General features: G+C 38.5%; 1 protein-coding gene across 3 annotated transcripts in view; it reads right to left on the bottom strand.

The window, feature by feature from the left end:
* Nucleotides 1-378: 378 nt before the first annotated feature.
* The window catches only part of TMEM65 (transmembrane protein 65), a 29,644-nt gene continuing 15,977 nt past the window's right edge, over nucleotides 379-14,045 (bottom strand). For all 3 annotated transcript variants that reach the window (XM_066176327.1, XM_066176335.1, XM_066176344.1), the window contains 6 exons: nucleotides 8,962-9,006; nucleotides 6,819-6,886; nucleotides 6,004-6,058; nucleotides 4,775-4,817; nucleotides 4,036-4,141; nucleotides 379-2,526 (listed from right to left, as the gene is read on the bottom strand). In XM_066176327.1, the coding sequence (XP_066032424.1) occupies nucleotides 2,434-2,526; nucleotides 4,036-4,141; nucleotides 4,775-4,817; nucleotides 6,004-6,058; nucleotides 6,819-6,886; nucleotides 8,962-9,006 (410 nt within the window). In that variant the 3' untranslated portion in view covers nucleotides 379-2,433. The remainder of the gene's footprint in view (nucleotides 2,527-4,035; nucleotides 4,142-4,774; nucleotides 4,818-6,003; nucleotides 6,059-6,818; nucleotides 6,887-8,961; nucleotides 9,007-14,045) is intronic.

Here is a 14,045-nt window from a genome sequence, read left to right as displayed (position 1 = left end):
TTAACAAGACGACACATGATTAACTTCTTTCAAGATATTTTAGTTCATTGATTCTCAATAAAAGCACTGGTTGCAGTACAATAGTTTGACATACAGCAACAAAAGGTACTCAATTTACATGCACAAGCTATTTAACAATAGTACACAGTCTTTCCTATCGCCATTTTAAAACAAATACTGCTCTGACAGCTGGCACAACCCTCCAATTGTTCTCATGAGCTGTAATAGAGTGATGGAAACAGTGTTCTGATGGTACAATGCCAAAGAACAGAGATTTGGCTACTGCTGGAAGATTCTGATCAAGATGCCAATATTGCAATGGGAAACAGTGTTGAAATAATTGTAAAAACGGCGACAAAAGAAGCTATGCAAAACTGCTTTAACTTGTACTTCAGTTTAAGAAAAACATGGAAAATACATACAGTTTTGTACCGAAATAAAAGTGCACGCAGAGGCAAAAAAAATTGAAAGTTTAAGGCGAGACAAATGTGTGGATGAGTAAAAAAACCTCTGAACACTGAAGTACTGTAAACCAGCAGCAATCTGTTGGTGAAAGAGTGCACCATTACCATTACCCTTCTGGATTGTTTCTGTGGGTTGGGGTATTTTGGGGTTTTTTTTTGTTTTGTTGGAGTTGTGGGGTTTGTTGTTGTTTGTTGTTTTATTTAATTTTATTTTAATAAAGCTTCCATCTTTGAAGCACAAGCTGAAACTTCTCTGTGTTTGTGTTTGATGCTTGGCTGAGCTTTCATTCAGTTTTACAGCTTGGTCCAGATTTTCATGGTTTAATGTGCAAAGAACAGCACATACTATTAGGACTGCTCACTCCAACCTTTTGACATCTGCTTTTCAAGAAACAGATAAAAGTGTCACCTTCATTAAAGTCAGTTTCAGTATTGCTGTTAAAGGGCTTCTAGAAATGAGAACACAGAAGTCAGATTTATAACAATGAGGTAAGCAACGAGCTCTGTAAAACACACACGATACAATAAGACTTCTCCTATAGCAAATAAAAATCATCAGGTAACTTAATTTTTTTTTCAACATTTCTTTCTAGGTTTCAGAAGTGCTAGCAATTTCAGCAATAAAATTTTCAAAGTGCCCTGGCTGTGCCACTTTTTAGTGGCTTCTCCAAATGATACTCAAACAAGTAAGAAACCTTCTCCTATAAGGGACAATTAGCAGCTTAGCATTATGCTAGTGGCAAGTAAGATCCTGAAATAGTATGAATATTCAACAGTTGTCATCAATTTATTTATAACCATATAAAAAAGCACAGTTACATGATACTGCACTGTCAGGTCTATAATACGCCATGTAAGACTGCAAAAATAAAAGTAAAAAAAGTAAAAAGGCCTCAATTCTCCTATTTTTGTTACTTGGTTTTTTTAACTAATTGTCTCAAAAAAAAAGTAGCAAAGGCTTTTATCTTTGACGATGAACACAAAGGTATTATCATCAAATCAGGTTCTCTAATCCAGACTGATGGTACACTTAACATTTCAACTGAACCACTCATTACAAACTTGCAATGCCAGCATTCATTCATACCCTGAACTGTTCCCTGGCCTCATCTACCCAATCATCTACTCATACCTTATTTTACGCAGAACAATTTAAAAATTGTTTGTGGTTTTGAAACAGTTGGTCTGAATTCTTTAATACCACACTCAAACCAGAGGAAGACAAATTTAAGGATATTTCAACTCAATTCTCAAAACATTATCTAGAAAGGAAAAAAGAGGCACGAATATGGAAGTACAGGTGGTGTTAAAACACCACTTTAAAAATGGACTTGGTAGAGAGCCTACACGGAAACACTTACCTTGTCAAAGCATCAACATGATCATCTCAGAAGACAATTCAGAGACACTTAAGTCAGAATTATGAATAAAAGGAAACTACACTGTCAAAGATCACTGAAATATCTAATCTAAGGCAGTGCAGAATGATGGCTGGTGAGGGGCAACCAGTCACCTTGCAAAGTGAGGGACTTCAAATTACTCATCACTGATTTTCTTAATAATCTGCACTGAAGGACCTGATGAACACCAGTGATATTTCTGTCATGCAATTACAACTGTTAAGCAACCAATATGCAACTCAAGAGTGATACTGTCATCCATGGTGGATTATTGAAGTAATAATCCATTAAAGAATAAGTTCAAAGGGGAAAGTGGTAAACATCTTGCTAAAAGTGAAAACACTTCAAAAATTTACAATTAAATAAAAAGTTAGATGATATTTTATAAAAAGAAGTACTGAACACAACAAGGCCACAATAAATTAGTGTTTCCATAAAACGACATGCTGAAGGTTTTGTTCCCAAGTCTATACATTTTTTTACTGTCTGTTAATTCCTAAATATTGACAGCATAATTGAATAATTGAGGTACAGTAGTTTACATTTGTATAGGTCTTGTAAAAAGATTATTATTTTTCTTCCAGTTTTTCTTCCTCCTCGCCAAAGAACAACAAAGGAAACATTCCTAAAATGCAGCCAATGGTCACTCCAATAGCTTTACCCTAAAGAAAGGGGGAAAAAAATTAAGTTTTTCACTGATCAGCTGTTATTAATTTCCCATGCACCACAACCAGGAACACACACCCCTTGTTCTAGTTTTCAGCTGGGAGACACATTTTTCTTAGCATGCAGATTAGAAAGACAGTCTATGAGAGAGGGACAGATATGACAAGGTTAGAAACAGTATTTGCTATGATAAAAGACCATTCTGAAAAAGGAGGAGGGCAATGATCATGAAGAGCTGCACAGGTGGTAAGGGAGAAAAACAGGGATTCAAAGAATTAGCAGAATGGCCAGAAAGACAGAAAAAAAAAAAAAAACACAACAGAACAACACCTACACACATTTTAGGTGCAATTATAAATGCATCTGCTTGTATCTGGTACTGCAAATCATCAAAGGAATGAGTGGCTCCTTGCAAACATGATGGCTTTCAAAGGCACAAGGCAAAACCAACAAAAACTCGAAAACATTTCAGATGACCTGAATGTGTAAGTCAAGAGGAGAGGAAATACAGTAAGACAAGCAGCCTCCAAACCACATCAACAGCAGTAGGTGGATAGTGTTGAAAAACTTGATACAGCAGGTAAAAAAAAAAACAAAAACTGCTACCATACAGCAAAGGTGCACAGAAGCCTTTTCGCAGAAAAGGAATATGAACAGAGTGCAATGACAGGGTTTTGCCACAGGCTCAGCTTTTACTGAGAAGACTCTTAAGACTATGGGGCAGTCCCCTGACAACATGCCAACTCTTCACTGCTCTGTGCTTCGATCTATCACTGCTAAAACCTGACATTTTCTACCATAACTTTTCCTCAGTAAGTGCTATTTCTCTTCCCTTAAATCTGCAAAAGTATTTTTCCCAATGAAGGCTCATTCTGGCAAAGTGAAGTATCTGTTTCTTTACTCAGTTTCTGAAAACCTGTTTCTTTAATCATTGCTCTCACTGCTGAAGTGGGACCACTTCAAATGTTTAAATGTTAAGTAAGTAATCACCCTGAAAATGCATCTGCAAGATGAGTGTCCTGTAACTGCAAACACAGGCAGTGAATATTACTCAAATGCTAAAAGTCTGGCCAGAGAAAAGCTAATTTCATATCCAAGCTAATTATAGAATATTAGAAATTAGTACATACCAGCACAGGTATATGAATAGCAAGCACTTGACAAAGAATGTATAGGAGTAAACTACTAAGGGGTCATAACTTCCAAGTAAATTATCTTATCACCATAGCCAGAGCTCAACCCAGGTTTCTGCACAGCATACACAAAGTCCTTGCAGAGACTAGCCACATTACTCGGGGCTTGCTGCATAAAACAAAACCCACTCAAGTTCAAAAAAACCCAATCTCTTGATTCTCCCTGACATGGGCTCAAAACTAAACCCTCTGGGGAACATGCACAATGTTGGGGGTCATTAAGGAATAAATGGAAAACATGACAAAAAGCATTTATCAGCTAGTTTAAACACAAAAAGCTCTACACCAGCAGTGCTGCCCACAGATACTCACCAAGTGTGCACTGAGACGGGTCTGCCACATGTCAGCTTGTTTGGGTGTCAGGTCAGGGATTGACAGACCCAGTCGTGAAGCCAAAGCTTCTACATAACCTGCAAGACTGGAAGAACAAGAAAATAAGAACAAACGATTTTGAATCTCACAGTATCTTCTAGTGCAGGTTTTGAAATACTTGAACTTAAAATCAAGAGCTTTTCCTTCACTATACCAATAAAGTGATCGAGGGAAAACTATGGGAAAGAGTTCAAACTTCTAAAGGTCACACTTCGCAGTTAATTATCTCACTGATTTAATCTAGTATTTCCAAAAAACTTTATGCACTACAACACAACTGGTGTGAATGTTAATGCGTTTTTGCAGAGCTTTTAAAGTAACCTTTACCAGAGGAAAGGTCACACCCAGACTAGTTAGTGGCAAGCCTTGTAATTTGCAGAAAACAAAACAGAGGGAAAGTGGGAAAAACAGGCATAACAAACAGCTTTACTTTCAGCAGTTATGCAGAAATTTCCTTTAAAATCTAAAATAAGCTGTATCTGTTTTTATCAACAAAAGGTGTGCCTAGACCTGAAGACATTTGCAGAGATATTGTTTTAGCTGAGAAGAAGGAAATCTCTTCAGATCTGGGAATAACAACCTGAGAAGGTACATTAGACAGAGCTATATTATATTACAAAGAAAATTATTTTTCCATTTTGCATCTCAATGAATGCACTTAATACAAGTTCATACATACCCCAGTCCAGCTAAATCTGAAACAAGGTTTCCCAAAGCTGCAGCTGGAGGGAGGAAGAGGGAAGAGAAAAAGGTATTATTTTAGCTTTGAACAAAACCAACCTGCTCCCACCCTCCAGTGACCATTGCTTACACTCAACTCATATAGAATTAAAGACTAGACCTAAGTTCCTTATATTTTAGTGTTTTTATTCTGACCTTATTACAGTTTAATAACAGCAGCAGACTAGAATTAGTAAGAGGTACAACTATTTTTCTCAATTTACATGGAGAAATCTTGACAAATACAAAAAGACAACACTAACACCCAGAAATCAACGTAACTTTTGAGATCAGAGTTAAGAAGAGCTTTGCATGGTTGTCAGCTCCAGGAAGCTAATGCTGGACACCAAGCAAGGCTTTCCAGTGCCTGAAGAGGCACAGGAGCACTAGAAATAGCAGCTGTCACTCAGGTATGCAGCTTTGATAAACATGTCAACATATCCATGAACTGTGTCAATTTGGAAGAAAAACTGTACACAAGTGAACAAAGTTATACACAAAATACACGATTCCACAGCAGACCTTACTAAGATAAGCTAGCTTGTGACTGTCTCACACTGAACCAAGGCCTGCAGATTTCCAAATCTTTAACTCTGCTGTAACATTTTCAGTTAAGCTCTCCCTCCTTGTGCTTTCGAGCAAAGCTGCACCTGCAGCTGGTGGATCCATGGGCACCCTCTGAAACTGCAGAGGCACCAAAGCTGTTCAACAGAGCTTATCAGTTTTGGCCAGTGCAGGAGCAGGGTGGCTGCTTGACCTTCCTGCGGTATCTCACCAAGGCAGAGGAGCCACCAAGAAGTGCAGCAAAAAAGACACCAACACTGACCTCCACTTAGCACGGCAAGCAAACAGCAACATACAAACACATATATTGACATACACTGATACTGGGCCCTGTGGAATTTAGAGCAGTTCCATTAGTGAAATGCAAATACACTTTCCCAACTGACGACCCAGAACTTGAATATATAGGTTGAAATCAACAAAAAGCATTTCAAAAGCTATTTGAACTGAAATTCTGTTTCTGCAAATGGAATATGCCCTTGCTTCACCCAGAGGTTGTTTCTTTATTAGGAAAAGCAGCTGCAAGAGTGAGGAAGAGCCATTTCCAGCCCTGTGTGCTACTTTCAGCCTAAAATATAGGAATGTGCCATACTAGTCTAAATGTGCTGCAATTTTAATACTTGCCTGCCATAGTTGAAATTCCTAAGACAACTCCAATTGACAATTCTATTTGGGTTCCCTGAAAAATAAACAGTTTTCTCATTATTTGAGGGATTTGGAGTTAAAATAAATTATATTGATACAACTGACAGAAGTATTGTTTCTTGCTTGTCTATGTTAAAAGTGAAAGGATAAACAGACATTTCTTCTATTAGATCACAGAGATCCTATCTTCCTGGCATATGTATTTCCCCCTAAGGCAAGGGCCTACTTCTGAAAGTCTTTTATTATTTCAAACTCTTATAGCAGCCAGCTGGCGGGCAAATCTGCAACCCCTATCCCTGCATACCACCTTCCCCACTGCAATTCTTAGCTGAATGTAGAGCTCTGAACAGAAACTTCTACAAATACCAAGCAAACAAATAAAACACAGTATCACAGTTCCTTATGTTTTCAGCTGAAGAAACAAAACCACACGGTCTGCATTATGAAACAGCAGTACACGGTCAAGAAATGAGAGACAATATGCATGAACTAAAACAAGACGTGTTCCAGTTGGATAGAGCAAAACATTTTCCATCATGAGGACAGCTGAGCGTTGGAACAGGTTGCTCACACCGGCTGTCCTTGGACTTCTCAAGTCCCTCAGGATATAACCATGAACAAGTTGGTCTCATCTTACAGCTGGCTCTGCTTTGAGCAGGAGGTTAGACAAGAAACCCTGAGAAGGTCCTGAGCAGGGGGACTTTCTAGACTAGACCTCACAGGCCATTGTATTCTGTTCTCTTGGAAAATATGAATCTTGCAGACTTGATCAAGGAATTAAACAGTGAACTTACCGCAGCAATCATAATTGCGTTATCCAAAAATCCAAACCCTACAAAAGGTAATGCGTTGTGGAAGAACACTAAAAGAAATAAGTAACAAAGAAAAAAAAAGATATTTATAAGAGAGTTCACTAGTGCACAGGAATAACTGAAATGTCTAATACTGGTTTTAAGAGAAAGGCAAAATGCACAAAATTCCTTTCCTACTGGTCACCTTTTTGTTGCTGGCAGGTGTGGTAAAACCCTTTGCCACATAGTAATGTTACTGATGCCTCGTGAAGAACCAGCTAACTAACCTACTTTGCAAATACTTGCACAATTTCTTATTAGAAAGCCAGTTTTGCTTAGTGCATAAGAGAAATATTTAAAACTACATGAACTCTGCTATTATTTACAGACCTTACAGCGATGTTGCAGTATCACTGAACATCACCGAACTGTCTCACCAGACTCCCTGCATTCTTCTCTTCCTTGAAATAAAGGCCCTTTCTCTGTGAGTCCCTTAGTATTTCTCTGCAAGAGCTCCGTCTTCTTCACACATTCCTAAAATTTTGTATTTTAAAAGCATTGTCTGGAGCTAGACAATTCTTGTCAAAACCCCTTCAGCCAAATCCGCAAATGCTGAGGTGGGTGTCACTAGTGTGTCATATATTAATTATCTCACCATTTCAACCAAAACTTCTGTATCTTGATTTTGTTTGTGCACTATCCTCAGTGCAAGTCAGACTTGTAGCTGCTCCTTAACAAACTGCTTAACAAACCAAGTTCCACCTTTTGTTTTATGCATTTTCTTCTTTTTTACTTCTGAAACCCATTAAATCCTTTCTGAAAATATTTTCTGTTGCAGAAGCTTGAAACATGCTGGTCTGAGTAATTTCTAAGAATGAGCACAGTGCTACTGTATCATTCCTTTTAGTCCTGCTTCATTTTCTCTCTCAGGTTTTAGCTTGTAAGCTTTTGATAGGGGTGGGACTGAATTTGCACAGCGCTGTCTCCAGCTGAGTTTCAAGGTGCTCACTTCGTAAGACTAAATACAGCATGAGGACAGACTACAGGACAAAAATACAGCTGAAAATTTTCATTTTTACCATTGAAAATACAGCAGATATTCAGTTTGGATTTGGTTGGAGTTTGGTTTTTTTTTCACTACACGTTGGACTATAATTCCTACGTTTTATAAACTTAAAGAGATGCAAACCTAGGAAGAGGGATGAAAGAAGAGTGCATGAACCTCACAGTCATGTGAAAAGAAACTGGTACCAGTACCTTTTGGGTTTCCTTTCTGCAGATAGCATGAATACATGACCACACAAAAAACCAAAGCCACATTCAAGATCTTTCATGCTTATGTACTAGGACGTGAATGGACATCTGTAACTACTTTGTGAGAATACACCTATCTTCTAAACAGCACAGATAAAAGACTACAGCACAAAATGTATGAAACTTGCCAATTATTTTAAACTATCACAGGACAAACCCACCAAAACATAAATAACAAAAAAAGCAGGGAGATATGACCATTATTTTCAAAATGTGGGACCTCAACTTCTTAGCAAAATGGACAGAGTTTTTGAATTCATGGAGCAAACAGAACCCCAGAGACAATGGGGGAGGAGTGGGGGGTGGGGGGTGGGGGGGGGAGGAACCGATTTAGAAAAAAATGTAGGCAATTGTAGATAATTAGAAAAGGAAAATGTTTGCCTAAATAAATTTGCTCACTCTAGAGAACAAAACCACAAAAATACACTAATTTGGAAACTAAATCAGAATTTGAATCATGGTATTATAAATATACAATCTGTTTCCAATTTCTCTGCAATTTTATACCACTTCTCAGTCCTTTCAAAATACAAAACCTCCACAAGGCACTGCAGCACCAACACTGCTTGGCTTAGAAAAACAATGCTGCTGGCTTTGAACAGTGTGCTCTCATTTGGGCTTTCTGTCCTACTTTCACTAAGTGTTGCACATTCTCCAGCCGAGGTGTTATGAAACAAAGGCAGCAGGGTGAGTGTTGGTGCTTGTTTTGGTTTTCTCTTACTCCACACAACAGGGATGAGGACAGACCAGCACTTGTGGAACAAAGATGAAGCCAGTTCAAAGAGAGACTGCACAAATACTGAACCACATTCAACAAACATTCTTCTTTTACCATGTCTCAGTTGTCCTGGAGATGGTGGTGCAACCTCCAACTTCTCTAGAGAAGTCAAAATGAAATGAGAAAGTTAGCTGCTTCATCACAAATTCGGTTTATTATCAAGTCTTTACCAAATTACTAGCAGGCAAAAAAGCAGTTATGTTATTTAACAGCTTTCAAATGGGAAAGAAAAATACTTCACACCCACATTTTATTATTTTTACGAAAGATAATATGGTATTAAAAGCCAAAAAGTCTTAGAATATTACAGGCTTACAGTAGTGTAAGTGATTATGCAAAGTAACAGAATACTTCAGAAGCAGTCCAACAGCCATCTTCATTAGAAAATTACAAAACCACACTAAAATTTTAAAAAATCAGATCTTCTACAGACAATTATATGGGGAGTTTTTAGAGGTCTTCTAAACATGCAGCAGACAACCTTCTTTCCCCCAGAGAATCTGCAAAACAAATCCTACCATTTATAGTCTCACGAAAGGTATTTTTCAGAGCAATATAAAAACAAAAGAAAAATACAGACCACTGATTTCAGTAACAGCACATTAAGTTTGGTCATTTGGTGAATGTTTCAGGTATCCTGGACTCAAATCACTAAGAATTAGCAAGGACCAGGACATCACTCCTCAACCAGACAGAGTACTTTCTCTACAGGAAACCAATGCGGCTGTGATCAGAGATGCTGTGCACAATGCAGCAGCAAGTTACTTGTTTAACAGCAGCAAGGGAAAAAAAGCCTAGTTACTTTTTTTGCTTGTTTTTCTTGTGTATTTTTTAATGTAGATATTGCACATAAGACCTCCTTTTTAAAACAGAAAAAAATCATTCCCCCAATATTTTCCAAAATTATGGACGCAGAGGTTTTAACAAGTTGCTTCCATACTTCTCCTGAGGTAACCTGTACAGACACAGGTTGAAAATGTGGAACCTACAACACTCAAGTATTCAAATTTTACTTGGGGGAGCCAAATACATGGAAGGATAATACTGCAAACATAGACTGTGATTAATTTTAGCCTATGTCTGAGCACTGCAGACTAGTGTGTGCATTCTTGCATCCAAGTCACTCATATTCAAAGCTATTGTAAAGAAGAAATTAAAATATTCACTTAAAGTACCTCTGAGGAATAAAAGTTAGATCATAATACCAGTATTCAGCCAACCAGGACACTAACGTCAAAATAATTTCACTAATTGAAGGTCTTTAACAACTTTCAAGCTCGAGCAGTTTCTGAAGAGGTGCTTCCTCCCTCTGCCTAATACAAACACTACCTAGGCTCCACCAACACCAGATGTGCTCACCATGCAAATGGGACAAGTATAGCCCAAACACTACAGAAATAACGATTATTTTGCTCTTCCCTAAAAATTACCTCGGAATTCACAGATTCAAAGCTCAGGCTGGAAGAGGAACATGGTAAACAGAGGGGGTCCCTGTGAGAGTCAATCTTCTGAAGCCTTGAGTATCAACAGCAAGAAAACCTCAGACCAAAATTTTCAGCTTGTGTTCAGGAAGGCTCAGACCGGGGAGAGGACCCATTTTCATATGGTCTCCTTCTGTTCTCACAGGTTAAGCAATCCTTTAACAGAAGCGTAGACAAAGAAAAGACTACCTATATACATCAGGACTGCCCTTTGGGCAGCTTTTCTCAGAGACAGTAAATTTCCACAACGCTGGGGAAAATCAGAGCCACCTTAAAACAAAGAGATTAGCTGAGGCCACTGTTTCCAAAAGCTCCAGATGCCCTGAGGAGGGCCAGGCAACCTAAGTCAACACCCAACACTATCACATCACTGATGAAGCTTCCCTAAGCTCATTTGCTCCATCCTGCTGAATGCCAGCGAGAGAATAAAAACCCCAAACCAAACACAAGCACAGGAGGTCACAGAGTGCTGCCCTCCATGGTTTTCTGCTCTGATGGAAACTCCTCACACCAAACCACTGTGGCTCCTGGGCTTCCTGTGGCACTGCCATTGAAACCACCCCTGCCGCAGTGCCCATCTAGTTTTTAGATCTAGGTCTCCATATAAAGGACTTTGTGATAAGAAACTGTAACAACATAAACAAATTTCTAGGAAACACTACTTCTGAGGAAGACATCTTTTCACACTTTTCCCTGATGATGACAGCCAGTTAGATTAGATAATTTCCATCTATTTTGGGTATCAATACAGAATACAAAAGACTGTTCAGCTTGTCACAAAATACTACAAAGTTCTAGAACATCAGTTCTCTGGATTTAACTACAACTGAGTTTGATAGCACCTGTCAGTCTACACGATTACATTCTATTCAGTCTAGCTAGACAGCTGCTTAAAAAAGCTAAGAAAACCCCACTGCATAATTGGTTTTAGAAATTTTGTACCAAAAGGAAGAATTAAGGGTGTTTGGTAGAAGGAAAAATAAAAAATGTCTTACATCTAGGAATAACGAGAGTTCCAAGTTACAATAACAAAAAAAAAAAACATCAGCTCCTCCTTCAGAACATATATCAAGGACTATCTTGGGATGTTTCTAAAAGAAGGGAGACTGAGGGACACTACTTTGAGGTGAGAGGAAAGACAAGTTAGTGCAAGATAGAGGGATCAAATATAAACAAAAATCACTTAATCATTGACATAATCTGTTTCAGTAGCATGGGATTCCTGCTAAATAGGCATTTTATCAAGCAGTCCTTCACCACTATCAGGGCAGAAGTTGCAAGAAGGTCACTGGGGACAGCATGGAGGCACCATGCTCTGGAGACCAGACTGCTCCTGATCAGCCACAGGGAGCTCATGCCAGTAACGGCATCTTCCTGCTCCACATGCAAGAACTTTATTTTATAAATGGAAGTCCTGTAAACTGATGTGGAAGCATGCCTGCTTTACAAGCATTACAGCTCACCTCATCATCAAGATAAAAATTAATCAGTGAAAAAAATCTGTGATTACACACATTAACGAGACAGGGATAGGAGAGGTCTGCCAGATGAAGTTCAGATAACTGGTGCTGGTGAACCCTGCACATGCTCTGGACAGGGCAGCTCCCTCTGCCTGAGGCAGGACAGAGCCTGAGAGAGTATCTCATCCCAGCCCAGCACAAAGCAGGCCCAAGTCAGACCGGGGGCTCAGGATCCTGTCACGTGGTACCTGTAGGAGCAGGCTCATGGAAAAAGCTGTCCCCTCTGGAGCACCAAAACAAGGCTCTAAAGCACAAAGGCAACTTCCCTGAGAACTGATGCTCTGCCTCTGCCAGGTACAGAGCACTGCCTGCCGCAGGAAAGGGCTGCTCCAGCTCAGCCCTACTTGCAGAGGCCAACGATTGGTTTAAAGCTGAGAGACGAGGAAGGAAAAAAAATTAAACCAGAAAAAAACCCTCAACCACTGCGGCATGAAAGCCAAAAAACCATTTTACAGAATCACTTCCAATACCACCTCTTTAAAGCATAACATACTTTAAAACTCTGCAAGATATGAAAGCACTGAGAGCAAAAAAAAATTTTAAACAGATTTTTTAAAACTCTAGATGGCAAAATATAGTTCAGAATAGGGTATTTATTCACAGGAAGTTGTTCTGACTATTTGAATTTTCAAGACTCAGCAAAAAAAAAAAGAATAAAAATATTCAGAGACTACAGCAAAGGAAATGTGTCCTTTGTTTGCTTTACCAGAGGGAAAGCAAAACTAAAAATGGCAAATCCTATTTAAAGAGCTCAATTCAGCCAGAATCAAACAATTCAGAGTTTAAATGACTGGGGGAAAGAAAACAACTCTAAAGTACTCCAGAACCGCATTTCACGATGGCCATTCACCAGCTCATCCTGTGCCACAGCACTCAATAAGACACAGAATTCATCTTATTGCAGAAGGAATAAAATGAAATGAAATGAAAGGAATTGCTATTTTCTAACTGACATTCATTACCATAAATGAGGTTACAAACCAAGGTTCAAGTGCAATACATGTCATGAGACCTGAATTAGCCAAGTCTGGGAATCAGAAAAACATTTGCTGTTTCTTAAAACTGTTCTTGATATTTTTAAAATTTATAGTATCATCTTTTTCTCTAACTATTTTAAAAAATACTTAGAACCTGGGGGGAGCATAGGGGATGAGGAGTGAAATATAAAACCATCAACATAAATAATACCATCATCCACAACTTGATCCAAACCCAGCAAGTTAAAGTCACTATGCCAATTGCAGCCAAGTACTTGCAATTTAGTTTTAGAATTATTATCCTTAGCTGACAAACTAACCACAACGGACTAACCAAAACAAACAAAAAATCCCCAAACAACCCAGCAAGTTGCCATCACTAGTTTCTGAATTTTCAATTTTTTAAGAACTGGCATATAAGAGAACTTGCAAGCCTAGAGGCATGTATTATGTTTTATTCGAATTGCAGCTAACACCACCATAAAATTTTATAGCTGAGTTTGTTGCTGTCACCCAGGGGCAGGAAACAATAAGACTGAATGCAGGTACTACTGCCAGAGCCACCTCAGGAAAATACTTGCTACTGCTGAATATTGCCATACCTGAGACAAAAATATGACCAGTGCTTTACAGATTATTAAAATTGATCTAATTGTTTAAATTAATTATTAAACAATGAGTATCAAGAAGAGGAATATAAAAAATATTAATAATCTAGACCTATTTTAACATCATTTTAGGCTTTGAAGGCATCTAATCTAGAAGTTACAGAGGGTTTTGTCTTGAATTTGTCAATCTATTCCCTCCAAAATGCCTGTCCAGATCATTTCAGCCAATCATTCAGATACACATCACTGAAACAGCCAAAACATTAGTTCCACAGAAATCAGAGCAATTGTCACGTCTACTAAAAAGAGGTACTCCTTTGCATGTGAGTTCATGAGAGGATCTTTACAACCAAAATTCTAGATTAGAGCCCAAAAATGAGATGTGTTATTCCCTTGTTCAGAGGTGGATCTTCAAAACGAATTTCTGACTCTGATGTATGAGTTCATTCATGGAATAAGCTCATAAGGCACCTCCTCATTGTCCTTTTCTCCTCCTCAATGTTTTCACCAACCTGTAATCTAGCAAAATTGAAAAACCTTGTCCCACTGATC

This window comes from Chamaea fasciata, unplaced genomic scaffold, assembly GCF_029207755.1.
Source record: "Chamaea fasciata isolate MVZ Bird 193981 ecotype frontalis unplaced genomic scaffold, bChaFas1.0.hap1 SCAF_1, whole genome shotgun sequence".
Taxonomy (NCBI): domain Eukaryota; kingdom Metazoa; phylum Chordata; class Aves; order Passeriformes; family Sylviidae; genus Chamaea; species Chamaea fasciata.
Note: the sequence above shows the minus strand (reverse complement) of the source record. Positions and strands in the feature narration are given on the sequence as shown.